Source organism: Oncorhynchus keta, chromosome 10, assembly GCF_023373465.1.
Source record: "Oncorhynchus keta strain PuntledgeMale-10-30-2019 chromosome 10, Oket_V2, whole genome shotgun sequence".
Taxonomy (NCBI): Eukaryota; Metazoa; Chordata; class Actinopteri; order Salmoniformes; family Salmonidae; genus Oncorhynchus; species Oncorhynchus keta.
In genome coordinates this window covers 73,697,504-73,725,401 of record NC_068430.1, presented here as the reverse complement: position 1 = coordinate 73,725,401, position 27,898 = coordinate 73,697,504, and the positions used below count along the sequence as shown (strand labels likewise).

Below are 27,898 nucleotides of genomic sequence, written 5' to 3'. Positions count from 1 at the left end.
CCAGCAGTCCACAAGGGCGGCCATTCCTGAAAAGGTCAAGTGGGCAGTGCTTGACACTCAGAGGGGAGGGCAGGGTGTGTGTGTGTGTGTGTGTGTGGGGGGACAGACAGACTGTTTTCCAGCTAAACGAGAGGGGGGGACTGTCTCACACTCTGAACCTGAGTGTGTATTTGTGTCATGGACACTGTCTGACACACATGACACACACATACACACACACTCAAGTTCATATACAGTATATATCATATTCCAATAACAGCTTGACCACAGTACAGCTGCAGGGACTTAATATAAACCTTGGATGAGTGTTGGTGGAGTACAGGAGGAATGAAGCAGATAATCATACCATATATCCCCTTCCCTCCTCTCTCGTCCCCTTCCCTCCTCTCCCGTCCCCCCTGCTCACCACTCCTCTCCGCTCGCCTCCCCTCTCCCCTTTCCTCCCCTCCTCCCCTCTCCTCTCCTCTCCACTCGCCTCCCCTCCTCTCCTCTCCTCTCCTCTCTTCTCCTCTGCTCTCCTCTCCGCTCTCCTCCCCTCTCCCCTTTTCTCCCCTCCTCTCCTGCTCTGTCAACAGCTCTCCCTGAAACAAGAGATTGAGTGAGTTCCCTCCTCTCTCCCTTTCTCTCTATCACTCTCTCTCTCTATCAATCACACGCTCTCTCTCTATCACTCTCTCTCTCCCTTTCTCTCTATCAATCAATCACTCTCTCTCTTTCTCTCTATCACTCTCTCTCCCTTTCTCTCCATCATGCTCTATCTATCTATCTATCTATCTATCTATCTATCTATCTATCTATCTATCTATCTATCTATCTATCTATCTATCTATCTATCTATCTATCTATCTATCTATCTATCTATCTATCTATCTATCTATCTATCTATCTATCTATCTATCTATCTATCTATCTATCTATCTATCTATCTATCTATCTATCTATCTATCTATCTATCTATCTATCTATCTATCTATCTATCTATCTATCTATCTATCTATCTCTCTCTCTCTCTCTCTCTCTCTCTCTCTCTCTCTCTCTCTCTCTCTCTCTCTCTCTCTCTCTCTCTCTCTCTCTCTCTCTCTCTATCTATCTATCTATCTATCTATCTATCTATCTATCTATCTATCTATCTCTCTCTCCCTTTCTCTCTATCACTCTCTCTCTCTATCAATCACACGCTCTCTCTCTATCACTCTCTCTCTCCCTTTCTCTCTATCAATCAATCACTCTCTCTATCACCCTCTCTGTCACTCCCTCTCCCTATCTATCACTCCCTCTCCCTCTCTATCATTCCCTATCTATCACTCTCTCTCCCCTTCACACTCTCTTACTCCCTCTCCCTTTCTCGGTTTCTGTAATTCTCTCTCTTTTATTCATCCTCAGTCCTCCCTCTGCCAGTTGGTGAGGCGAGGTGCCAACCCTTCCCCACCACCGGGCACGATGCCCTCACCCTTTATGCAAATGTCTCACAACCATCCCACCAGCCCAACTCACACATTCATTCTGCACCCCACCAACCCCAACACCAGCACTCTTCCCTAATTCCACCACCCTTTCCTCACTCTGTCACTCTGGTCTGCAGTCTCTCTCTCTCTCTCTCTCTCTCTCTCTCTCTCTCTCTCTCTCTCTCTCTCTCTCTCTCTCTCTCTCTCTCTCTCTCTCTCTCTCTCTCTCGACAGCTATCTTTATTTCTCTCTCTCTGTAACCCTTACACTCTCTTGTCATCTCTGTCTCTCTTTCTTCCCTCTGTTCCCCTTCTCTCTCTTTCCCTCTTTTCTCTCTCACATGGACCACCCCACACAGCTTGACTCAACCAGACTCCAAACTAGTACAGTCATTTATTACACTAGTGCCAAACAGACAAGTGCTGTGAGACTACCTTTTAGCATTCCAAGTTCACCGCGCACGCACACACGTTGCATTGTACTGTTCATAAGAGGATACTACTTTACCAGTCTGTCTTCACCAGTCGGTCATCACCAGCCACGACAAACTGTTTTTGTAAATAACTCCCATTGAAATGTAGTGTGTCAGTTGATGTAATAGGATAGTAATGCTATGGGTCTGTCATCACCGTAGAATACATTTAATTACCCTTTTCATTGTGAGGGATGGCCGCATTGTCCCCCACCACCTACTCTAGGATTAACTGTCCTGTTCTCCTCCTATCGAAACCCTAGTCCTCCACCAACTGTTACACTTGTCAATCTTGATTAATTAAATTGAACTCAAACAAATCTTAGTTACCAGGACCAGATATGTTCCTAGTAAGGTCATGTTTGTTTTGAAGGAAAACTGGCCCTAATCATAGTAAAATCATAGTAAATAGAACTCCACTAAAGTTCTGTGGCTCGGTTACAGCATCCTCTGTCACAACATCCTCTGTTACAACATCCACTGTTACAGCATCCTCTGTTACAGCATCCTCTGCTACAGCATCCTCTGTTACAACATCCTCTGTTATAACATCCTCTGTTACAACATCCTCTGTTACAACATCCTCTGTTACAGCATCCTCTGTTACAGCATCCTCTGTTACAGCATCCTCTGGTACAACATCCTCTGTTACAGCATCCTCTGTTACAGCATCCTCTGTTACAACATCCTCTGTTACAACATCCTCTGTTACAGCATCCTCGGTTACAGCATCCTCTGTTACAACATCCTCTGGGGCGGCAGGGGTTAGAGGGGCTAGTAACTGCAAGGCAGCAAGTTCAAATCCCCGAGCTGACAAACTGTCATTCTGCCCATGAACAGGCAGTTAACCCACTGTCCCTAGGCCGTCTTTGTTCTTAACTGACTTGCCTAGTTAAATAAAGGTAAAAATAAATAAAAATATATCCTCTGTTACAACATCTTCTGTTATAACATCCTCTGTTACAACCACAGCTGACAGACAGATAAATGCAAACAAAGTTTTGACCAGGGTCTATAGGTCTATCATCAAAAGTAGTGCACTATATAGGGAATAGGCTAACATTTGGGATGCAGCCAGGGTCTGAGAGGAGACTCCGGGGAGGGAATCACATCTCTCCAACAGGGACCGAGCCTGACGGACGATTTAGAACCTGTTCAATTTAATTCAGTACTAGTAGATCAAAATCCTGACAAAAACCACCTAAGAACAGTACTTATTCCAAACACTTTTTTCTACTTCCAACCTCAGGGGTGGGCATCTACGGCCCGCGGGCCCAGCCCATTCAATAGCTAAATTCATGGCAGAAAACACCTAAAATGGGCACTTATTCCAAACACTTTCCCTTCCAAACCGTAGTAACACAGCTACAGATGTGGTGGTGGTACCGCTGGTTACACTGTGAGTCAGAACAGAAGAGAGAGAGAGCTGGACTGTTCTCCTATTCTGAGAGTAGATGTTGCACGTACACGCGCACACACATAGACACACATACACAAGCTGTAGCTGCCACGTCAGATGCTTCTCAACTTCTTGGCTGTCAGTCAGGAGACGCAGAGCTGATTCAGGGTGAAAAAAAAATGAGCTTGGCTTTAAAGCTACAATCTGTGATCTAGGAATATGTTCAAGAGTTCACTTTCAATTCTAGATTGATTCTTGAAGAATATAACTTGCGTCGTGAGCCTACAGCACAACTGTCCTTATCCTGTCCTATCCTACCCTATCCTACCTTATCCTATCCTATCCTATCCTACCCTACCCTACCCTACCCTACCCTACCCTATCCCATCCTACCCTATCCCATCCTACCCTATCCTATCGTACCCTATCCTATCCTATCCCATCCAACCATATCGTATCCTACCCTACCCCATCCTACCCTATCCTATCCTACCCTATCCTATCGTATCCTACCCTAACATACCCTATCCTAACCTACACTACCCTACCCTATCCTACCCTATCCCATCCTATCCTATCCTACCCTACCCTACCCTACCCTATCTTATCTTATCTTACCTTATCCTATCCTATCCTATCCTATCCTATCATACCTTATTCTACTCTATCATACCCTACCCTATCTTATCCTATCCTACTCTACTCTACTCTACTCTACTCTACTCTACTCTACTCTACTCTACTCTACTCTACCCTACCCTACCCTACCCTGTCCTACCCTATCCTTTCCTATCCTACCCTACCCTATCCTAAACCCAAAATACAATTGTTTTATTACTCCCTCATTTACAAACTGCCGTATTGCTGTGGACGAAACCCGGACTGTAGCTTTCAAATGTGCAGTGCAGCAGCCGCAGCCGAGCCAAGCCTCACACCACCACTGTGGCCAAATGAGTCAAGCCAGAGTTATAGCTGCTACTTCATCACCAACAAAAACAGCCGTGTGGGTTTGACCTCTGCTGCACTGTTCAATCATGCTTCAGACTGCAAGAGAAGATGGTTTCAGGATGGAGAAGAGAGAATTCCAGGATGTTTACTGTTATCAATAGTCCCGTTAAAGTGTGCACGTACACACACACACACGCACACACACACGCACGCACGCACGCACGCACGCACGCACGCACGCACACACACACACACACACACACACGCGCGCGGGCGCGTGCTTTAGGGCCGGAAAGCGAACACACAGGGTATATAAGAATCAGATGTACAATAGGATTCAGGGTTTACGTCGTTCTCCAAATGGAGAGCTGCTGTATTGTGTGAGTCAACATTACAGTTTCTGGCTTTTCAAATATGTGATTCTTCAGGGGGAAAGAGTAATCTGTCTAAGTCTGTGTCCCAAATGACACCTCATTATCATAGGGCGCTAGTCAAAAGTAGTGCACTATGTAGGGAATAGGGTGCCAGTTGACACGCATCCCATAAAGGGGGATAGAGGAGGATTAAGAGGAGGCACATTTCCATAATATCTGATTCCTCAGATAGGTACTTGGCTCGTAGCACTAGCTCCCTCTAAGTAGAATAATATGGTCTGTGTCCCAAAGGGCACCCAATTCCCTGTATAGTGAGCTACTTTTGACCAAAGCCATATGGGGCCCTGGTCTAAAGTCGTACACTATATAGGGAATAGGGTGCCCTTTGGGACACAGACTTGGTTTTGATGCATTAGTATCAGCATTCCATCACATCCCGTAAAGAAACTCAATATGTTTATTATCAACCATTTTAATCTGGAGGAGTAGACAGGAGTCAGACAAGGTGGAGAACCAGGTCGGGTTTAACATAGAGGCTGACTGGGGAGGGAAGTTGGGTAACTGTCTTTGGGAATGAATGACATTCCGTTCTTAGACAATAGACTGGAAAATGGAGAAATAGTTGTTAGATCGGCTAGACGGGCTGATTTCCAAGGAAAGCTAGCAAAGTAGCTTTTTAGTTTGACAAAATCTGAGATAAGACCCATGGCTCACTCTTACTGAGAGAGAGAGAGAGAGAGAGAGAGAGAGAGAGAGAGAGAGAGAGAGAGAGAGAGAGAGAGAGAGAGAGAGAGAGAGAGAGAGGGTTTGTGTGATATTGTGTGATGTGTGTGTGTGTGTGTGTGTGTGTGTGTGTGTGTGTGTGTGTGTGTGTGTGTGTGTGTGTGTGTGTGTGTGTGTGTGTGTGTGTGTGTGTGTGTGTGTGTGTGTGTGTGTGTGTGTATCTCCTGTACTGAGAGAACTCTGAGACACAGAGACAGTGAGCAGTAGGTTACAGTACTTACTCTGGTCACACACACACACACACACACACACACACACACACACACACACACACACACACACACACACACACACACACACACACACACACACACACACACACACACACACACACACACACACACACACACACACACGAAAGGAAAATCTAGATGTAATAACAAATGAAATGGGAAGTTTTTCATCATTCCGATATTTGTTTAAAAGCTTATTTGTTTATTCACTTATAAACCTCCCATAAAGCCTCCAACTCAAAATTCCTCTGTTTGGAACACGAGAGAGAACATTCAAACAGTGTAAATTCCCATTGCTGGGAAAAGGATCAGCTCTATTCCAGGACCAATCCATAACATCTGAATATGAAAAGAAATACATTGAGCGCAACCGGGAAAACACAAACTGCCGGGAACAAGTTCAATGCTCATTGGAGATGTATGTTTTCCCTCCTCCATGGTTGCCCCCCAAATAGCACCCTATTCCCTATATAGTGCACTACTTTTGACCAGGGCCCATAGGGCTCACAAACTCCCACTACTCTCACTGAGCTGGCTTGTTTTCACTCCTGTTCCAGTTAACACACCACAAGCCAGAGAGAGTACCGCAAAAATGTCTAAATCAGCATCATTAGGCCTGTGTGCTCTAAACACACACATTTCCCCTGAGTCTGGAGCCCTGGTGTGTGTGTGTGTCTTTAAGTCAATAAACACAAACATATCACCATCTCCCACCCAGCCACAACCCCTTCCAGCTATCTTGCCTCCCTAGTTGTAGCCACCAGCCCCCCAATGCCGCCAACCGCCCACACCACCGCACCCAATCCCGCCAACCGCCCTCACCACCGCACCCAATACTGCCAACCACCCTCACCACCGCATCCAATACCGCCAACCGCCCACACCACCGCACCCAATACCCTCAACCGCCCACACCACCGCATCCAATACCCTCAACCGCCCTCACCACCGCATCCAATACCCTCAACCGCCTTCACCACCGCATCCAATACCCCCAACCGCCCTCACCACCGCATCCAATACCCTCAACCGCCCACACCACCGCATCCAATACCCTCAACCGCCTTCACCACCGCATCCAATACCCTCAACCACCCTCACCACCGCATCCAATACCCTCAACCACCCTCACCACCGCATCCAATACCCTCAACCACCCTCACCACCGCATCCAATACCGCCAACCGCCCTCACCACCGCACCCAATACCCTCAACCGCCCACACCACCGCATCCAATACCCTCAACCGCCCTCACCACCGCATCCAATACCCTCAACCGCCTTCACCACCGCATCCAATACCGCCAACCGCCCTCACCACCGCATCCAATACCCTCAACCGCCCTCACCACCGCATCCAATACCCTCAACCGCCCACACCACCGCATCCAATACCCTCAACCGCCTTCACCACCGCATCCAATACCGCCAACCGCCCACACCACCGCACCCAATACCCTCAACCGCCCACACCACCGCATCCAATACCCTCAACCGCCCACACCACCGCATCCAATACCGCCAACCGCCCACACCACCGCATCCAATACCGCCAACCGCCCACACCACCGCATCCAATACCGCCAACCGCCCACACCACCGCACCCAATACCCTCAACCGCCCACAACCACCGCATCCAATACCCTCAACCGCCCTCACCACCGCATCCAATACCGCCAACCGCCCACACCACCGCACCCAATACCATCAACCGCCCTCACCACCGCATCCAATACCGCCAACCGCCCTCACCACCGCATCCAATACCCTCAACCGCCCTCACCACCACATCCAATACCGACAACCGCCCTCACCACCGCATCCAATACCCTCAACCGCCTTCACCACAGCATCCAATACCGCCAACCGCCCTCACCACCGCATCCAATACCGCCAACCGCCCTCACCACCGCATCCAATACCGCCAACCGCCCTCACCACCGCACCCAATACCATCAACCGCCTTCACCACCGCATCCAATACCGCCAACCGCCCTCACCACCGCATCCAATACCCTCAACCGCCCTCACCACCGCATCCAATACCGCCAACCGCCCTCACCACCGCATCCAATACCGCCAACCGCCCTCACCACCGCATCCAATACCCTCAACCGCCCACACCACCGCATCCAATACCCTCAACCGCCCTCACCACCGCATCCAATACCCTCAACCGCCCTCACCACCGCATCCAATACCGCCAACCGCCCTCACCACCGCATCCAATACCGCCAACCGCCCTCACCACCGCATCCAATACCCTCAACCGCCCTCACCACCGCATCCAATACCGCCAACCGCCCTCACCACCGCATCCAATACCGCCAACCGCCCTCACCACCGCATCCAATACCCTCAACCGCCCTCACCACCGCATCCAATACCCTCAACCGCCCTCACCACCGCATCCAATACCGCCAACCGCCCTCACCACCGCATCCAATACCGCCAACCGCCCTCACCACCGCATCCAATACCCTCAACCGCCCACACCACCGCATCCAATACCCTCAACCGCCCACACCACCGCATCCAATACCGCCAACCGCCCTCACCACCGCATCCAATACCGCCAACCGCCCTCACCACCGCATCCAATACCCTCAACCGCCCTCACCACCGCATCCAATACCGCCAACCGCCCTCACCACCGCATCCAATACCCTCAACCGCCCTCACCACCGCATCCAATACCCTCAACCGCCCTCACCACCGCATCCAATACCCTCAACCGCCCTCACCACCGCATCCAATACCGTCAACCGCCCTCACCACCGCATCCAATACCCTCAACCGCCCTCACCACCGCACCCAATACCGCCAACCACCCTCACCACCGCATCCAATACCCTCAACCGCCCTCACCACCGCATCCAATACCATCAACCGCCCTCACCACCGCATCCAATACCGCCAACCGCCCTCACCACCGCATCCAATACCCTCAACCGCCCTCACCACCGCATCCAATACCATCAACCGCCCTCACCACCGCATCCAATACCGCCAACCGCCCTCACCACCGCATCCAATACCGCCAACCGCCCTCACCACCGCATCCAATACCGCCAACCGCCCTCACCACCGCATCCAATACCGCCAACCGCCCTCACCACCGCATCCAATACCGCCAACCGCCCTCACCACCGCATCCAATACCGCCAACCGCCCACACCACCGCATCCAATACCGCCAACCGCCCACACCAACGCATCCAATACCGCCAACCGCCCACACCACAGCAACGGTGCACTACTTTTGACCAGGGCCCATAGGGTGCACTACTTTTGACCAGGGCCCATAGGGTGCACTACTTTTGACCAGGGCCCATAGGGTGCCATTTGGGATGCAGGCCTGGCCCATCTTGTCAAGCCATGATTAGTGCATATTATGGGATGAAGGCGTTGACGTGTCAATACTGTCAATGTGTGAAGTGAAAAGCAGGTCTGTTCAGCGCTGCACGGCCTGCGGCCTCATACTCCCGTTTTCAAACACACCTGTATGCACACATACACACACACTCATCTGTATGCACACATACACACACACTCATCTGTATGCACACATACACACACACTCATCTGTATGCACACATACACACACACTCACCTGTATGCACACATACACACACACTCATCTGTATACACACATACACACACACTCATCTGTATGCACACATACACACACACTCATCTGTATGCACACACACACACACACTCATCTGTATGCACACACACACACACACACTCATTTGTATGCACACATACACACACACTCATCTGCATGCACACATACACACACACTCACCTGTATGCACACATACACACACACTCATCTGTATGCACACATACACACACACTCACCTGTATGCACACATACACACACACTCATCTGTATGCACACATACACACACACTCATCTGCATGCACACATACACACACACTCACCTGTATGCACACATACACACACACTCATCTGTATGCACACATACACACACACTCATCTGCATGCACACATACACACACACTCACCTGTATGCACACATACACACACACACACACACACACACACACACACACACACACACACACACACACACACACACACACACACACACACACACACACACACACCTGTATGCGGGAAGAAGCAGCTTTAGTTGCCATGGCGTTTCGCATCACACAACAGTACTCTGATTTAAATGTATATATAATCAAAATAAATGAATCGCAAACGATGTGACTTACTCTACGAGCATCAGGATCACTTGGCCAAGTCACTGTGAAGAATCCTGAAGAAGTCTCCTCTTAAGTCAATCTATGCAAATGCTGCTTGAAAAAAAGTATGCTTGAAAATGAACAAAGAAATAGATGAAAAACAGAAAGGAAGGAATGTTATAATAGAGTTCCAGCTAATTGTGATGTGACCTGTTGATGTGAGGGTCTGTAAGTGCTGCAGACTGGCCACAGAGAAGTCTCTCCCTAATACAGCACACACACTCATTCTCCCTCTCTCTGTTTCTACACACACACACACACACACACACACACACACACACACACACACACACACACACACACACACACACACACACACACACACACACACACACACACACACACACACACACACACACACACACACACACACATTCTCCCTCTCTCTGTTTCTACACAGACACACACACACACACACACACACACATTCTCCCTCTCTCTGTTTCTACACAGACACACACACACAGACACACACACACGCACTCTTTCTCTCTCCCTACACACACAATCTCTTTTCCACACAGGCCTCTCTGCCTCCCTCTGTGTGCTCACAGCTGTGGATCTTGTACTGGGTTCACCTAAGGTAAAGATATGGTATATTACGTAATGGCTTATAGATTTTTCCACCCCTGGAGGGCAGCCAAAACCCTCCTCCTCTCTCCAGAGGAGTGAGAGCAGTGAGTTGAGAGTAGAGGAGAGCAGAGAGTTAGAGAACACTTTGTTCTACTGAGACTGACTGACTGTACTGTCCAGGCCTAGCCCAGCTACACTTCTACTACAGTGGTGTACGGAATCAAAGGACATTTTTCAGTACGAAAAGTACTGGACTGACTGACAGAGAGAGAGAGAGAGAGAGAGAGAGAGAGAAGGACAGAGAGGGGGGGCAGAGAGAGAAAGAATGGGGAGGGACTGTAAGAGAAAGAGAGGGGACAGTAAGAGAAAGAGAGGGGTCAGAGAGAGAGGGGGCGAGAGAGGAACAGAGAGAGAGAGAAAGAGAGGGAGATGTAGAGAGAGAGAGTGAGAAAGAGAGGTGACAGGGACAGAAAGGGGGGCAGAGAGAGAGGGGACAGAGGCAGAGTGAGTGAGAGAGTGAGAGAGAGAGAGAGAGAGAGAGAGAGAGAGAGAGAGAGAGAGAGAGAGAGAGAGAGAGAGAGAGAGAGAGAGAGAGAGAGAGAGAGAGAGAGAGAGTGAGAGAGAGAGGGGACAGAGAGAGAGAGAGAGAGAGAGAGAGAGAGAGAGAGAGAGAGAGAGAGAGAGAGAGAGAGAGAGAGAGAGAGAGAGAGAGAGAGAGAGAGAGAGAGAGAGAGAGAGGGGAGGGACAAAGGGAGAGAGACACAGAGACAGAGAGAGAGAAAAAGAGTGAGAGCTGCTCTATATTGATGTGACAGTCTAACATGCCTACAGCATTAGACGCTCCTGTCAACACCTCCCCATGCAAACGCTCCCTGTGGTACAAACACACTAAAATAAATGACCTTCAGTGTGTGTTGTGTCATGCCAATGCAGTGAAGCACTGGTACTCTAGACCTATGGTATCCTATGATCAGATCAACTGGCAAAGTGTACTGTATTACACATACACTAACCTATATCTAGCTGTATGGTTGACGAATGCTTGTTCCAACCACAGGACTAAATAGAACACTATTCATACACATGTATCTCTATGGTCCCATCTAACGGAGATCAAACCAATCAGGCTGTTCTACCTGCTTCATATGCTGTGTTATTACTTCTTTAACCTAGCAGCTAACCAATCAGGCTGTTCTACCTGCTTCATATGCTGTGTTATTACTTCTTTAACCTAGCAGCTAACCAATCAGGCTGTTCTACTTGCTTCATATGCTGTGTTATTACTTCTTTACCTAGCAGCTAACCAATCAGGCTGTTCTATGTGCTTCATATGCTGTGTTATTACTTCTTTACCTAGCAGCTAACCAATCAGGCTGTTCTACTTGCTTCATATGCTGTGTTATTACTTCTTTAGCTAGCAGCTAACCAATCAGGCTGTTCTACCTGCTTCATATGCTATGTTATTACTTCTTTAACCTAGCAGCTAACCAATCAGGCTGTTCTACCTGCTTCATATGCTGTGTTATTACTTCTTTAGCTAGCAGCTAACCAATCAGGCTGTTTTACCTGCTTCATATGCTGTGTTATTACTTCTTTAACCTAGCAGCTAACCAATCAGGCTGTTCTACCTGCTTCATATGCTGTGTTATTACTTCTTTAACCTAGCAGCTAACCAATCAGATTATTATCTGGCACTACTTCTTTCCTGCAAATCTTCAGATCAACTGTCTACACTGGATATATATATATTTCTAACATATCTGACAGTGAAGCTTCTGTCTGCAAATTATCTTCAGTTTACTAATACAGGATACAGTGAGCCTAATGGTTAGAGAGCTGGGCCAGTAAACGAAAGGTCACTGGTTCGAATCCCCGAGCCGACTTGGTGAAAAATCTGGCCAGGTACCTTTGAGCAAGGCACTTAACCCTAATTTCTCCTGTTAGTCTCTCTGGTTAAGAGTGTTTGCTAAAAGACAAAAATGTCAACTGTATCGAAACACGTGACGCAAACATTGTATCAAGCACCTGACGAAGACGTAAGTAGAAAATCATCTGAGACGGAGGATTTAGTCAAGCCCTTTAATGGGATGGAGCATCTCCGAACTGAGACATGGTTTTCACGGCTGACTGCCTGGTTTCAATCATGTCAGAACGATCCACGTTACACTTTCTTCATTTCTACTGAGAAGAGCGTGACATCTATTTGCTTAATAAAACCCTTGTATTTTTTTGTCTATAATAAACGTCTCCCACCAAATTTAGCAAGGGAATTTTCCCCATAAAATACATAGCTGAATAATATAGAAATGTATTCATAGATTTGCTTACCAGCCAGGGGCATTTCTCAGACATAGAACACATACAGAACACACTATACATGGACTCAATAGAACTGCTGTTGCAGAAATGAAGGGAGAGGATCTATACATCTAATTCCCACTGGATGCTTGGACATACAGTGTTCAGTCACTCTAATTCAACATAGAAAATACATATAGAATATAAAAACGTATTCAATAGATCTGCTTTGTCAGAAATCAATGCCTATACATTGATCTAACGGCTCTAATTAGATCTTTCTGTACTGTGTATGTGTGATTGGTCTGTGTGTGTGTGTGATTGGTCTGTGTATGTGTGATTGGTCTGTGTATGTATGAGTGGTCTGTGTGTGTGTGATTGGTCTGTGTATGTATGAGTGGTCTGTGTGTGTGTGATTGGTCTGTGTATGTGTGATTGGTCTGTGTATGTGTGAGTGGTCTGTGTATGTGTGAGTGGTCTGTGTATGTGTGAGTGGTCTGTGTATGAGTGAGTGGTCTGTGTATGCGTGAGTGGTCTGTGTATGCGTGAGTGGTCTGTGTATGTGTGAGTGGTCTGTGTATGTGTGAGTGGTCTGTGTATGTGTGAGTGGTCTGTGTATGCGTGAGTGGTCTGTGTATGTGTGAGTGGTCTGTGTATGTGTGAGTGGTCTGTGTATGTGTGAGTGGTCTGTGTATGTGTGAGTGGTCTGTGTATGTGTGAGTGGTCTGTGTATGCGTGATTGGTCTGTGTATGCGTGAGTGGTCTGTGTGTGTGTGAGTGGTCTGTGTGTGTGTGAATGGTCTGTGTGTGTGTGAGTGGTCTGTGTATGTGTGAGTGGTCTGTGTATGTGTGAGTGGTCTGTGTATGTGTGAGTGGTCTGTGTGTGTGTGAGTGGTCTGTGTATGAGTGAGTGGTCTGTGTATGCGTGAGTGGTCTGTGTATGTGTGAGTGGTCTGTGTATGTGTGAGTGGTCTGTGTATGTGTGAGTGGTCTGTGTGTGTGTGAGTGGTCTGTGTATGTGTGAGTGGTCTGTGTATGCGTGAGTGGTCTGTGTATGTGTGAGTGGTCTGTGTATGTGTGAGTGGTCTGTGTATGCGTGATTGGTCTGTGTATGCGTGAGTGGTCTGTGTGTGTGTGAGTGGTCTGTGTGTGTGTGAATGGTCTGTGTATGTGTGAGTGGTCTGTGTGTGTGTGAGTGGTCTGTGTATGTGTGAGTGGTCTGTGTGTGTGTGTGTGAATGGTCTGTGTATGTGTGAGTGGTCTATGTGTGTGTGAGTGGTCTGTATGTGTGTGAGTGGTCTGTGTATGTGTGAGTGGTCTGTGTATGCGTGATTGGTCTGTGTATGCGTGAGTGGTCTGTGTGTGTGTGAGTGGTCTGTGTGTGTGTGAATGGTCTGTGTATGTGTGAGTGGTCTGTGTGTGTGTGTGAGTGGTCTGTGTGTGTGTGAATGGTCTGTGTGTGTGTGAGTGGTCTGTGTGTGTGTGAATGGTCTGTGTATGTGTGAGTGGTCTGTGTATGTGTGAGTGGTCTGTGTATGTGTGAATGGTCTGTGTGTGTGTGAGTGGTCTGTGTATGTGTGAGTGGTCTGTGTGTGTGTGAGTGGTCTGTGTATGTGTGAGTGGTCTGTGTATGTGTGAGTGGTCTGTGTATGTGTGAATGGTCTGTGTGTGTGTGAGTGGTCTGTGTATGTGTGAGTGGTCTGTGTATGTGTGAGTGGTCTGTGTATGTGTGAATGGTCTGTGTGTGTGTGAGTGGTCTGTGTATGTGTGAGTGGTCTGTGTGTGTGTGAGTGGTCTGTGTATGTGTGAGTGGTCTGTGTATGTGTGAATGGTCTGTGTGTGTGTGAGTGGTCTGTGTATGTGTGAGTGGTCTGTGTATGTGTGAGTGGTCTGTGTGTGTGTGAGTGGTCTGTGTATGTGTGAGTGGTCTGTGTGTGTGTGAGTGGTCTGTGTATGTGTGAGTGGTCTGTGTATGTGTGAATGGTCTGTGTGTGTGTGAGTGGTCTGTGTATGTGTGAGTGGTCTGTGTATGTGTGAATGGTCTGTGTGTGTGTGAGTGGTCTGTGTATGTGTGAGTGGTCTGTGTATGTGTGAGTGGTCTGTGTGTGTGTGAGTGGTCTGTGTATGTGTGAGTGGTCTGTGTGTGTGTGAGTGGTCTGTGTATGTGTGAGTGGTCTGTGTATGTGTGAATGGTCTGTGTGTGTGTGAGTGGTCTGTGTATGTGTGAGTGGTCTGTGTATGTGTGAATGGTCTGTGTGTGTGTGAGTGGTCTGTGTATGTGTGAGTGGTCTGTGTATGTGTGAATGGTCTGTGTGTGGATGCATGATGTGTCAAATCCTCTTTGGAGAAAAACCCCACAAAGTAACTAGGAGCTTTCATTTCACGGTTAACCGCCTTGTCCCATTCACTGGGTTAGCTACCCGACGAAAAAGAGAAGAAACTAAAGAAAAGAATAAAAACACAAACGGGTGAGTCAGGGGGAGGAGGGGGAGTCAGGGGGAGGAGGGGGGGAGGAGGGGGAGGAGGGGGAGTCAGGGGGAGTCAGGGGGAGGAGGGGTGAGTCAGGGGGAGGAGGGGGAGGAGGGGGGGAGGAGGGGGAGGAGGGGGAGGAGGGGGAGGAGGGGGGGAGGGGGGGAGGAGGGGGAGTCAGGGGGAGGAGGGGGAGGAGGGGGAGTCAGGGGAGGAGGGGGAGGAGGGGTGAGTCAGGGGGAGGAGGGGGAGGAGGGGGAGGAGGGGTGAGTCAGGGGGAGGAGGGGGGAGGAGGGGTGAGTCAGGGGGAGGAGGGGGAGGAGGGGTGAGTCAGGGGGAGGAGGGGGAGGAGGGGGAGGAGGGGGAGGAGGGGTGAGTCAGGGGGAGGAGGGGGAAACAACAACATCTCCTCCAGAGTTGAGGATCCTTCCCAACCGTTGCTCTCTCTTCAACAGAGGCGAGTTGATGAGGAGAAGAAAGTGGAGGGAGGAGGAAGAGAAAGAAAATGGGAGTCTCTTCCAGGGCAGCTGCCAAAGAGCCTCTTCTCATCCCTCACTCTTCTCATCCCTCACTCCTCTCATCCTTCACGTCTGTCATTACGTCTTTCCGTTATCACGTCTTCTGAAAGTTGTCTCCAACTTGGCAGAATCACAGACTTTAGCAGCGTCCCAAATGGCAACCTTTCCCCTGTAGGCCCTGGTCAAAAGTAGTGCACTGTTTAGGGAATAGGGTGGCATTTGGGACACAGCCTCTCCCTCCTTACCTTATGTATGTTCCTGGTTGGTAGTTGGCAAACGCAGGCTGGTCTGTCTGTAGACTGTGTGGGCTCAAGCTCAGAGGCTGCCTCACAAATGGCACCCTATTCCCTAAATAGTGCACTACATTTGACCAGGGTCCATAGTGCATAATGTAGAGAATAGGGTACTATTTTGGACACACAAAGAGTCTGTGTCCTTCATCTATCTACACCGTTTCATTATTGGTATGTGTGTACATTTGGTTCTGATCTCTGATAGAATTTAATACCCTACAGAGGGAACTCATGAGTGAATTGAATGATTAGGTTTTTCAGAGCTCGACAATACACTTTATCTCTAACCTTTAAACTAAGCAAATAGGTGCCTTATAATGGCCACATTTCACACTGAATATAAAATGTGTTTTCTCATGGTGAGATTGGCTTGGCTGAGGAGAGGAGGATACGGCTGTTTGTCATCTATTCTTCTCTCTATCGTATCGACACCCACACACACACATATTGTACCATACTGAACTGATTATAGTTAACTTCTTCCCTCCACCACAATCCTCACTATGCATATCTGGAACGTGTGTGTGTGTGCGTGTGTGTTCCACAGCAGTATATCGCAGACCGCCACCAGACCGCTGTAGGGGCTGCCTGCTACCACTGGCCACGGCTCAGGCAAAATCTAATCCATGCTGGGGGGTTGGGGTGTGATACACACACACACACACACACACAGGGGACAGTCAGCAACCTATTATCCTGTGCTGCATGGTGATTGTGGAGGGGCGGCGGTAAAGTGTGGTAAATCCATTTTCCATGGGCGGTCAGGAAGACTGCACAGATAAAAAGATGAACAGAGGATGGACTTAACTCGTCTTCCTCAAAGGCAGGAGGAGAGGAGATGCACCCGGCCCCCAGCCCCTCGGCCCCCAGCCCCCCGACCCGGGATGAGAGATATAGTACAAGGTATCCTACAGGACTTCAGCTAGCTGGGACTTTAGTGCTTGCATCATTAGGTTACCAGTGGTAGATATGGAGCATTCTGTTTAAATGTGGCGATGTATATATGCATGTACATTCTTTCTCATTATGCATACAGTATAGTAAATGTATATACATGTATTATTACATGGATGCGTACAAGCGTGCATAAACACATACAGTAAATGTACACATTTACAAACACTGCAGTATATATAACAGACATAGTCCTATACACATAGAACATATGTACTAGCACAGGGCCCACCAGGCAGAGCTGACCCCAGGCAGAAGCTGACCCCAGGCAGAGCTGACCCCAGGCAGAAGCTGACCCCAGTTAGAGCTGACCCCAGGCAGAGCTGACCCCAGGCAGAGCTGACCCCAGGCAGAAGCTGACCCCAGGCAGAGCTGACCCCAGGCAGAACTGACCCCAGGCAGAAGCTGACCCCAGGCAGAGCTGACCCCAGGCAGAGCTGACCCCAGGCAGAAGCTGACCCCAGGCAGAGCTGACCCCAGGCAGAACTGACCCCAGGCAGAAACTGACCCCAGGCAGAGCTGACCCCAGGCAGAGCTGACCCCAGGCAGAAGCTGACCCCAGGTAGAGCTAAGCCCAGGCAGAGCTGACCCCAGGCAGAGCGGTGTGATCCATTAGCCTGGGGGAGATGAATAAGTAACCAGAACACAATGTAGTGCAGGGTGTCACCCTGCCAGGCAGCACCGGGGCATTCCACCCATCCATCACCCCAAACCTTATGCCTATTCTCAGCTCCACCATCATAGAAATACAACGACTAGAATGGGCATCTCCATTCAAGTCAATGTTCCCTGATAGGTGGAGGGGCTGCGGGTCCCATTCTAATAGTTATATTTCTATGTCCAACACCAGCTCCTGTCCCCGTGTCGGTGTGGTGAAAAGTGACACCACGGCAGGAACGATGTTACCAGCTTGGTAGGCTATGTTACCGGATCAAGGGAGGCCACCTCGGCTTACACCAACACCACCGTACACCCCAGTCACCATCCGGTGCCGGTGTAACCAAAACCCACCGCTGACGCATGAGGTCCCTGGAGGACAAACTGGGTGAGAATAACTCACACTACTGACAGACTTACCGCCTGACATCAGGACTAAGGCCTATCTATCTTTACCTGACGACTCAAACTGAATCCTTCCACTGCTCTATGTTAGCTACAGTCTGAGACTGCCATCATTGAAGTTGTTTGTGGTGATGTCAAAATGAGGGAGTGTTGGACACAACAAAGTCATCAGCAATTGGATCATTTCTAACCAATCAGAGTATCAAAGCCAGTGATGAATTTTCTAAAAGCTGCTTTACCCACATGTATTTCTGGTGCTGGCCCAACCCATCGGTTTCTGGGACCAATCAGAATGGTTAGAATGTGTTCACGTTCTAGATGTCTTTGGGGAGGTAATCAGATCCAGACTCATTGCGGAGAAGAAACTAACGTCCATGGGCGTAGTATTTGGCTGGAGCAAGGAGTTTGGGTAGCCATCTATTTAACATGGCAAGCTGTAACTTAAAAGTGTAAAAGGCAAATGAATCTATTTGAAATAGTTGAAAAATGAGACATGTGACATACATTTTATTTTGTGATTTCTCGACTGTTCCAAATTGATAAATTGCATAATAAATAAGGACATCATCATCAACTACTGAATCATTAATTGGTGCTTCCAGTACTGCAGTGATGAAGGAAGGGGTTAACCTACAGCATTGACAGGGCTGGCTCCAGGCAGACATGACATCACTTATGGCCTCAGGCTGCTTTAAAACTTTTTTAAAATGCCTCTCCACCCCATGGCAAAATGTGTACTATTGCAGGATATCTCGCTTAGGGCCCCCAAAAGGCTAGAGCTGTGGCCCTGCACATTTATCCCTGTGCGCTGACCTGCCCAAATCTCGTGGCAACGCTTCTCAAACACACTAATATGGACACACATACTGCAGTGTCCTTGCTTTCCCTTCACACGCAATCAAACGACAACTACATTATTCTTTGAGAGATAATTATGACATCATCTCTATCACCAAACGTACATTACCTAATGCCCACAGCTATGTTTGGCCTAAACTCATTTCTTTCTTTCAAGTCGACCATAACGCGGGCATTCATTGCCACACACGGCTCAGTGCGTTTTATGTAAGCCTACGCATTTGATCTTGAAATCAATTCTAAAACAAGTGGGCAATATACTAAACATAAAACATATTTAAAAATGTAAACCATTAAATCGACCAACAACTAAACGCATGTCCAGCAAGGGTTACGTATTTTGTTATCAAGAGCAGCAGAAAAATTAATGGGTTGGCACTGTCCGTAAAAGGCAGACTGCGGAAGCTTCGTGAAAACGCAAGCAAATCCAGACTCGACGCAGTCTAGCCTGCACTAAATATCACATTTTCTGGGAAACTTGAGTGGAGACTGAAGCAATAATTGATATCCAAACACATTACATAAAACCTTTATGCAAATGGTTCCCTCCTCTCCTTCCTCTCCCTACAAAAAAACATAAAACAGTGCCATATTCCTCCTCAAAAACCCTCCCAGCGCCACTATGCAAATGTACTGATTTGGCTATCCATACTTCGCGTCCATTACGCGTCATGCCCAAGGTCCCTCACCTAAGCATGTCCATTCCAACAAAGCTTTTATCCTCATTAATAATGTATCGCTGATTGTTTACGTTTGTTACCACGTGTCCCCATTGCTGATTGTTACATTATTAACAACATGGTTAAATCGAAGAAAATGTAAAGTCAATCTCCAGACAAAATGGTTGATTCCGGAGGAACGCGAGGATAATTCCCGCGGGTGGTATGATAAGCACACACACTCTCTCTCTCTCACTCACCGGAAAACCAAGGTTAATTGGCCCTCTGAAAACTCCGTTCAACGCTCGGAGGGAACTTTTTAGTCAAAAGATCATATCGCAAGAATTTGCACAACTTGCAAACATATAATATTGGAACAGGCAAGAAAAAAATATCATGTATTTCCTTTCATATTCTCACTGCCAAATAATCTGCATAATGTCTTGAGGCCAAGCAACTTTGACTGCCTTTTTTATAATGCAAATACTGAATATGCTACAATATTTAAATTAAATCAGATCATTATAACGCTGACAAATCAATTACTGGTGAAAAATCTATCAGTCGCGAGGAAAACAAATCAGCTCACAGAAGCTTAACAAGATCAATATGTATTGCGCATATGGGCAGCATGCACGCGCATATGGGCATAATGCACGTGCTCGCCGCGCTGCTCGGCTCATGTAGGCGGATCTGTAGCCAATTAATTTTAATTAATGGAAAGAAAGAGAAACATGATGCGCGCGGAGCTCAACCCCATATGCACTTGGCTTGGAAATATATCTAAACTAAATATGCAGTTTTTGAAAGAAGTGCCCTGAATAAATGTATAGGCAAATAAAACATAAACTAATTAAATAATGCCAAGTCTGAACTCTTACAAGCTAAATTACATTGACCCCAGCTGACCAATATGACAATATCTATCTTTAAAGAAATAATTAATGCTGTTTATGATTTTCTATAAGAAAAACGTTTCTTTAAGACTGACATTTCTTCAACAGTGATTTTAGCTGAAGCGTTGACTGTGTCTACTACAAAGAGCTGACGGAGAGGGCCTACATTTCTCCCCAGCCAAACATGCGGTTACTGTTCCTTAGGCCTAATTCTAAAACTGAACACTTGTTACAGAAAGTGAATATAAATTACAGTGACAACAACACATCCAATTGTATGGTTAAAGTAGGCTATTAAGTGTAATTAAAATAACGAAGGGCATTCATTAATTCATGGGACTTCGAAAAACACTTGCAAAGCTGAGAAGGCCGCGTCTGGAATCTGGACTATTATGAGTGTAAGCACTTGCGTGTTGGTAAAATAATATTCATTGTGTGAATTATCCTATTAAAATTGAGTCAGAGATGCCAATAAAAAAATGTACAATTCAACCTCAGCCACAAGTAAGGCATATAGGCTATACTGAGACAAGGAGCTAAGGCCCCGTGACCTATAGATCTACTGCACGGCTACACAGGCTATATTTTAGCATACAATAATAGTGGTAAAAGACTAAACAAAATAGAACATCAAGACGCACACTGAAAAAAACAAAACGTTATAAAATTCATGTATTTTTAGAAGAGGAAGCCCTACAGTTTACTGCCTATGGGACCACCAGACAAAGAAAAATAGTGAAACGAGTGCTGAGATTGTGACATTTAAGGCGATATTCAAATATAAGTGTATAATAGGCCTACTGTCTGTCTGTAAGCTACTTCCGTCGAGCTTCAAGGGGCAAACAAGTTCGGTCCTGCCAGTCCTGCCCTGCACTTCTCAGTTATAGGTGAAATTCGCACCGCTCCGTGCGCGCTCAAACGCTTTTTCTCAGACGGCTACAGTGAAGTCCAAATATACACATCCAAAGTCTTAATCACATGTTACATGTTTTATAAAGTAAATGAATCCAATCATATTTGTCCTGTTGTTATTTCATATGCATAATAAGCAGCATAGACCTGCTGTCATGAGGCTACGAAACGGATTCCAGTGAAACGGGACAGTAAATTGCACTGTGACCTCATTTTAAGATGTTCACCTGAAATAAATGAACCAGTCACTTAGATGAGTACTTTTCTATTTAGGTAAATAGGCCTTCATATGACTTGTCAGCAGAAAAACTGTTTCAAGTGCATAAACACATATGATATGTAATGATATGCATATGATCCAAAATCGCTTCCTTGTGTGCCATATTTTTTATTTCTAAAATACTACATGTTGTATCAGTATATAATTGTTAAATGTAGCCTACAATACTTGATTCTCCAACCACTGTTAACACATATCCGAATTCCAAACCAACCGAGGGAAAAGCCTCAATGTTAGGCCTATACATACCACATTAAAGTTACGCATAACGGCATTGCCATTTCATTTCTTGCCTTTTGCCGTCCACAATAACCCCAAAATGAATATCAAAACCAACACTCCCTCATGTAGGCCTATGTATTCACCCGTATTCTGCCGTAAAGGTATCTCGTTCAACAAGCAAATATCAACTCAAATAAAACAAGCAACCTTTACAAATGTACTCATCTGGCCTATACAGTCAGATGTCTAAGGCCTATAAAGTCCTCATAGTTTAATGGCATATTTCTCCCTTCATTGTCTAGGCCTGTGAGGTTGCTTCAGTTGTGTGTCAAATTGAATAAAACTACAGGCCGATAACATTCCCCATACTCGATTACATACAAGGAATCTATAAGTATACGCGTTACAATATTGTGATCCGAACACAAGCCAATGCTGAGGGAAAACGGGCATGCATTCCCGCCGTCCTCCGAAATAATACACCTTTCCTTCTACACTTATCATCGTAAAAACGACATGTTTCGATTGGAAATGTAAAACTATATTTCAACTAAATCTATACGGACATTTGCATGTGACAACAGAACAGAAGCCTAAAGCTGAGAGCCCGGCTACAGCTGTCGTGTGGGTTGAATGACAAGCACAGTGACAGTCGCTCAGACACCTCCATAGCTACCGCAACTATCGCAACAAAGTTAGAAAAATCGTTCATTTCCACGGAAAAGCACTCGAAAACTAATATTTTCAATGCTGGTTCTTTTACTTAGTTGACATGGTTGTGTAATTGTTGTGTTTTTAAATAGCTATAGGACAGCATAACAGGCGACTAATGTAGGAATAGCGCGAGCCCCGTTCCCTCCTGAGCACTTCTCTCCCCTCCTTTTGATATAAAATAGATTCAGGAGAAGCGCCATTTTCTCTTCTAACCATGTGTAATGAAACGCACAAGAAAGCCTGTTGGAGAGATGCCATCAAAGGGGAAGAGGGACAGAGAGCGGAGAGAAGCCGAACACACCATCTGAAACGAGCGGATAGCGAAAAGGTCCCTAAAACCAAATTATTGACTAGCGGCACCGTACATGGACAACGACAACATTAAAAAACAACAACATCCGGAGAGCTAAAGTGGAGGCAGGATGCCAAAGAAAAGTAGAGTTTTTACCTGTGTCAAGCAGTAAGGGGAGTACATGGTTATTTTAGAGTTCATAAAGTGGAATCTTATTCAAGTTGGATAGAAGTTGGAAGTCCGCTGCATGTGGTACTGCATTGCAAAACGCTCCGCTGTGCCCCTCGCGCTCACTCTATGCTGTACCACTAACCCCGCCTCGAGCTGAAAGTGAAAGCCTACACAAACTTTGGGGGAAAGTTTGTGAACTCTTTCTGACACACACTCCCCCCTTCTCTCTCCCTCTATTTCCCTATCACATATTCAGATGTAAATCGTGGCGCTTTATAAAGATGTGATCAATTTGGGAGTTGGATAGAGACAACATCAAACTTAAAACACCAACCAACATTGACCGCAATTATAACGTTGAAACAGCTACTAAACCTGATCGTGCCAACTGCCAAGCCCTTACTTGCCATCACGTTTTAACGTTGTCAATTGGTATTTCACTGCCTGTTAAAGACAGGTTGGTCAAATTACAGGGTCCCTCACTCATCATAGTCATGCACATTACCCATTATTAATGCATTTGAGTGTGTGTGTGTGTGTGTGTGTGTGTGTGTGTGTGTGTGTGTGTGTGTGTGTGTGTGTGTGTGTGTGTGTGTGTGTGTGTGTGTGTGTGTGTGTGTGTGTGTGTGTGTGTGTGTGTGTGTGTGTGTGTGTGTGTGTGTGTGTGTGTGTGTGTGTGTGTGTGTGTGAGAGAGAGACAGTCATTTGAACACCTTTCTCACACACATAGTAATATAAAGTGTAGCCCACTTGAACAATAGGGTATAGACGGCACCACTCCAATCAAACAGGGGTGGCCAGCACTTACAAACCGCACGTCTCACAACTACCAGAGACACTCAACATTACGTAAGCCTACCATTTCTTCTTCTGGGAGTGGGTATATTGTATGTACAGATGTAAGATCTTAATTCGACCTATATTGTCACAGTACAAGATTATCAGGAACAAAAGAGTGATCAATATAAGATCCTACATCTGTAAGTCACTTTGTATAAAAGCATCAGTGAAATATCCTATTACTGTATATATGTATAAGGGGACCTAACCACAGTACTACAGAAAGAACACCAAACCTCTTTAACCCCAGCCATCTGTTATAGTCATCTACAGGCTAATAGAAAGTAAGAGTCAGCCACAATTGGACTTGTGTTTTCTGAAGAGAACATAGTTCTGTTTTTAATCAACGACTGGCTGGCTGGTTGACTGACTGACTGGCTGGCTGGCTTATCCTTAAACACCCTGGTCAATGTTCAGCTGGTTGATCATCTCGGGTCAACCTCACATTCTGTATGTATAGCTGCAGGGAGAGCATATGATGCACACACACACACACCCTGCCAATCACACTGCTTCTCCTGCATCCCGCCAATTCACCCTTGAGGTGAGGTAGGAGAATGTGTTCAATTTGTCTGTCTGCCTGCCTGCCTGCCTGCCTGCCTGTCTGTCTGTCTGTCTGTCTGTCTGTCTGTCTGTCTGTCTGTCTGTGTGTGTGTGTGTGGGGGGGATTGTGTGTAGGGGTGCGGTTTTGGAGGGTTTGAAGTCACCCCGGAGCACGAGCGCCAAGCTGAGTTTTTGGGAGTCGTTGAAGCCCAGTAGATTTACGAGACCTCAGCCCCATGCAGCACTGTGCATTAGGAATGCCATGCAGCCCCTACAGAACACACACACAACAGAGAACATAGCCATATGCACGCACGCATTCATACACACACACACCTACACACACTATGCTACACCACACTCTGTGGCCAATTAAAGAGAGCAGAGGAGGCAGAAAAAAGATTGAGAGAATCAGAGAGAGAAAAAGTGAGGGGAAATCAGAAAGAGGGGGATCCAATTCCAAATCCCCCTCTCCTCACCACACCCTGCGGCACAGGCCCAACAACTCCTAGTCTTTGTGCTCTGGCTCTCTCTCTATCTCCATCTCCCTCTCTGGCTCTCCATCTCCCTCTCTCTCTCTGTCTCTCTGGCTCTCCATCTCCCTCTCTCTCTCTGTCTCTCTCTGTCTCTGTCTCTCTCTCTCTCTTGGTTTCCATCTCCCTCTATCTCTCTCTTGCTCTCCATCTCTCCCTCTCTATCTCTCTCCCTGGCTCCCTATTCCCCTCTCTCCTTGGCTGTCTCAATCCTTCTCTCTGGCAGTGACCCAAATGACACCCTATTCCCTATATAGTGCACTACTTTAGACCAGGGCCCATAGGGTTCTGGACAAAAGTAGTGCACTGTGTAGGGGATAGGTTGCCATTTGGGACACAGGCAATCTCTGTATTCATCACAGGTTGTTGTCTTAACAGATCCTCTCACCCCAACCACTAACAACCCAGGAGTTCTAGAGCCCCAAAATGAAGGGAATTCTGAATTCTGATTCCATTCTCCCCACAATGCAAACTCCCACACACACACGCACACGCACGCACACGCAGACGCACACACACACACACACACACACACACACACACACACACACACACACACACACACACACACACACACACACACACACACACACACACACACACACACACACACACACACACACACACACACACACACACACACACACAAACTCCCATGCATCAAACAACCAGTTTTGACCATTAGTAAGTTACCTCAAACTCCCAAACCCACAGGCTAAATCTGCCATTAAAAAACACATGGGAAAACCATATGTCATCTAACGATATTTAGTGCCTCGCGGTTGGTTGGTTGGTGTGTGTGTTAGGGCCTTGCTGTTTCTTCTTTCTACACACTGAAGGAGTACGGCACTATGCATACTTGCTGTTTACCATCGCCTGTGGCTTGGCTGTTACATACTGGAAAGTGATGTAGCATATTGATAAAATCATTAGCACGCTCAATGTGCCAGACAGGTGGCTGGAGTCAGAGGCCTTTAGAAAGAAAAGCAGAGGGAATGAAGCGAGGACATAAACAGTCGTGTCTCTGTTACTGTGCAGAGACATTACACATGCAGACATGTACAATAGTCCCAGGTGTGTACATGTCAATATACAAGGCTCAGACTGTCAGAGTAAAGAAGTAACAGAAGGGAAAACAGTGTACTGTACTGTGAATAGTAAGTACGATATGTATATAAATGAAACATGAATATGTGCATTATATGTTTTGAATGCTGAACCTGTTGTGGATGTTTTCCCTCCCATGATGCAATGGCCATATCATGGAATGCCCTGATATATTTTGATATATTTATATGTTGATAAATATACATTAATATTTTGATAAATATATATATTCTGGGCCCTGGTAAAACATTTTTTTAAAACTATAGTGTAGTGACAGTTGTAGTGAAGGTAACTGGTAGTAGGGAGTTATTGTGTGTGTGTGTGTGTGTGTGTGTGTGTGTGTGTGTGTGTGTGTGTGTGTGTGTGTGTGTGTGTGTGTGTGTGTGTGTGTGTGTGTGTGTGTGTGTGTGTGTGTGTGTGTGTGTGTGTGTACGTACCCTGTAGGAATCAGACACGAGAAAACACTCGGGCATCCCGGGGCCTCTCGAAGGGTCTTCATTCACCAGGTACGTGTCAGTGGCCTGAAACGCAATAATTCATTCATTCATCGCTGATTGGATTTATATACATAACATAACACAACATAACAACACACACATCACATTTGAAGGCCTAAATTGCAGTGGTGTATTAGTGAATTACATTACAAGTAGTTTAAGCCTTATCGTTAAGCAGCCTGAATAATTCTGGGAAAAGCAGCCCCTGCTCAAGGATTTGGTACTACAGAGAACGCCTTTCTGTTTTACTACTGAAACATTCTGTTCCTCACATATTTGTTTTCTCCCATTTTGATTATAGATTAACAAATTAACATACAGAACACAAGAAACAATTAAAGAACAACCACAGAACGATTATGAACAGGCAGCTAATTATCCTATTGTTCACCTTGCTCACCATGAGGTTGGCACCGATCAGAGCTTTGATTACATTTGAATATTATCCCCTACAACAGGGTTCCCAAACTCTAACTATTCTTTATTCAGAGGGGAAGTGTACTAACTACTCTGTATTCAGAGGGGAAGTGTACTAACTATTCTGTATTCAGAGGGGAAGTGTACTAACTATTCTGTATTCAGAGGGGAAGTGTACTAACTATTCTGTATTCAGAGGGGAAGTGTACTAACTATTCTGTATTCAGAGGGGAAGTGTACTAACTATTCTGTATTCAGAGGGGAAGTGTACTAACTAGTCTGTATTCAGAGGGGAAGTGTACTAACTACTCTGTATTCAGAGGGGAAGTGTATTAACTATTCTGTATTCAGAGGGGAAGTGTACTAACTATTCTGTATTCAGAGGGGAAGTGTACTAACTAGTCTGTATTCAGAGGGGAAGTGTACTAACTAGTCTGTATTCAGAGGGGAAGTGTACTAACTAGTCTGTATTCTGAGGGGAAGTGTACTAACTATTCTGTATTCAGAGGGGAAGTGTACTAACTATTCTGTATTCAGAGGGGAAGTGTACTAACTACTCTGTATTCAGAGGGGAAGTGTACTAACTACTCTGTATTCAGAGGGGAAGTGTACTAACTAGTCTGTATTCAGAGGGGAAGTGTACTAACTAGTCTGTATTCAGAGGGGAAGTGTACTAACTATTCTGTATTCAGAGGGGAAGTGTACTAACTAGTCTGTATTCAGAGGGGAAGTGTACTAACTATTCTGTATTCAGAGGGGAAGTGTACTAACTATTCTGTATTCAGAGGGGAAGTGTACTAACTAGTCTGTACTCAGAGGGGAAGTGTAATAACTAGTCTGTATTCAGAGAAGCTT

General features: G+C 46.5%; 2 protein-coding genes across 2 annotated transcripts in view; both read right to left on the bottom strand.

Annotated features, from left to right (window-relative positions):
• The window catches only part of LOC127932342 (nuclear factor 1 X-type), a 164,895-nt gene that overhangs the window by 119,251 nt on the left and 17,746 nt on the right, over nucleotides 1–27,898 (bottom strand). Inside the window, 1 exon segment of the mRNA XM_052527915.1 lies at nucleotides 26,567–26,650. Within this exon segment, the coding sequence (XP_052383875.1) occupies nucleotides 26,567–26,650 (84 nt within the window).
• Nucleotides 11,236–15,250, bottom strand: LOC127932341 (filaggrin-2-like). The gene is made up of 2 exons (XM_052527914.1): nucleotides 11,769–15,250; nucleotides 11,236–11,706 (listed from the first exon to the last, which is right to left on the bottom strand). The coding sequence occupies exon 1, from the start codon at nucleotides 15,183–15,185 to the stop codon at nucleotides 13,074–13,076; it is 2,112 nt and encodes a 703-aa protein (XP_052383874.1). The 5' UTR covers nucleotides 15,186–15,250; the 3' UTR covers nucleotides 11,236–11,706; nucleotides 11,769–13,073.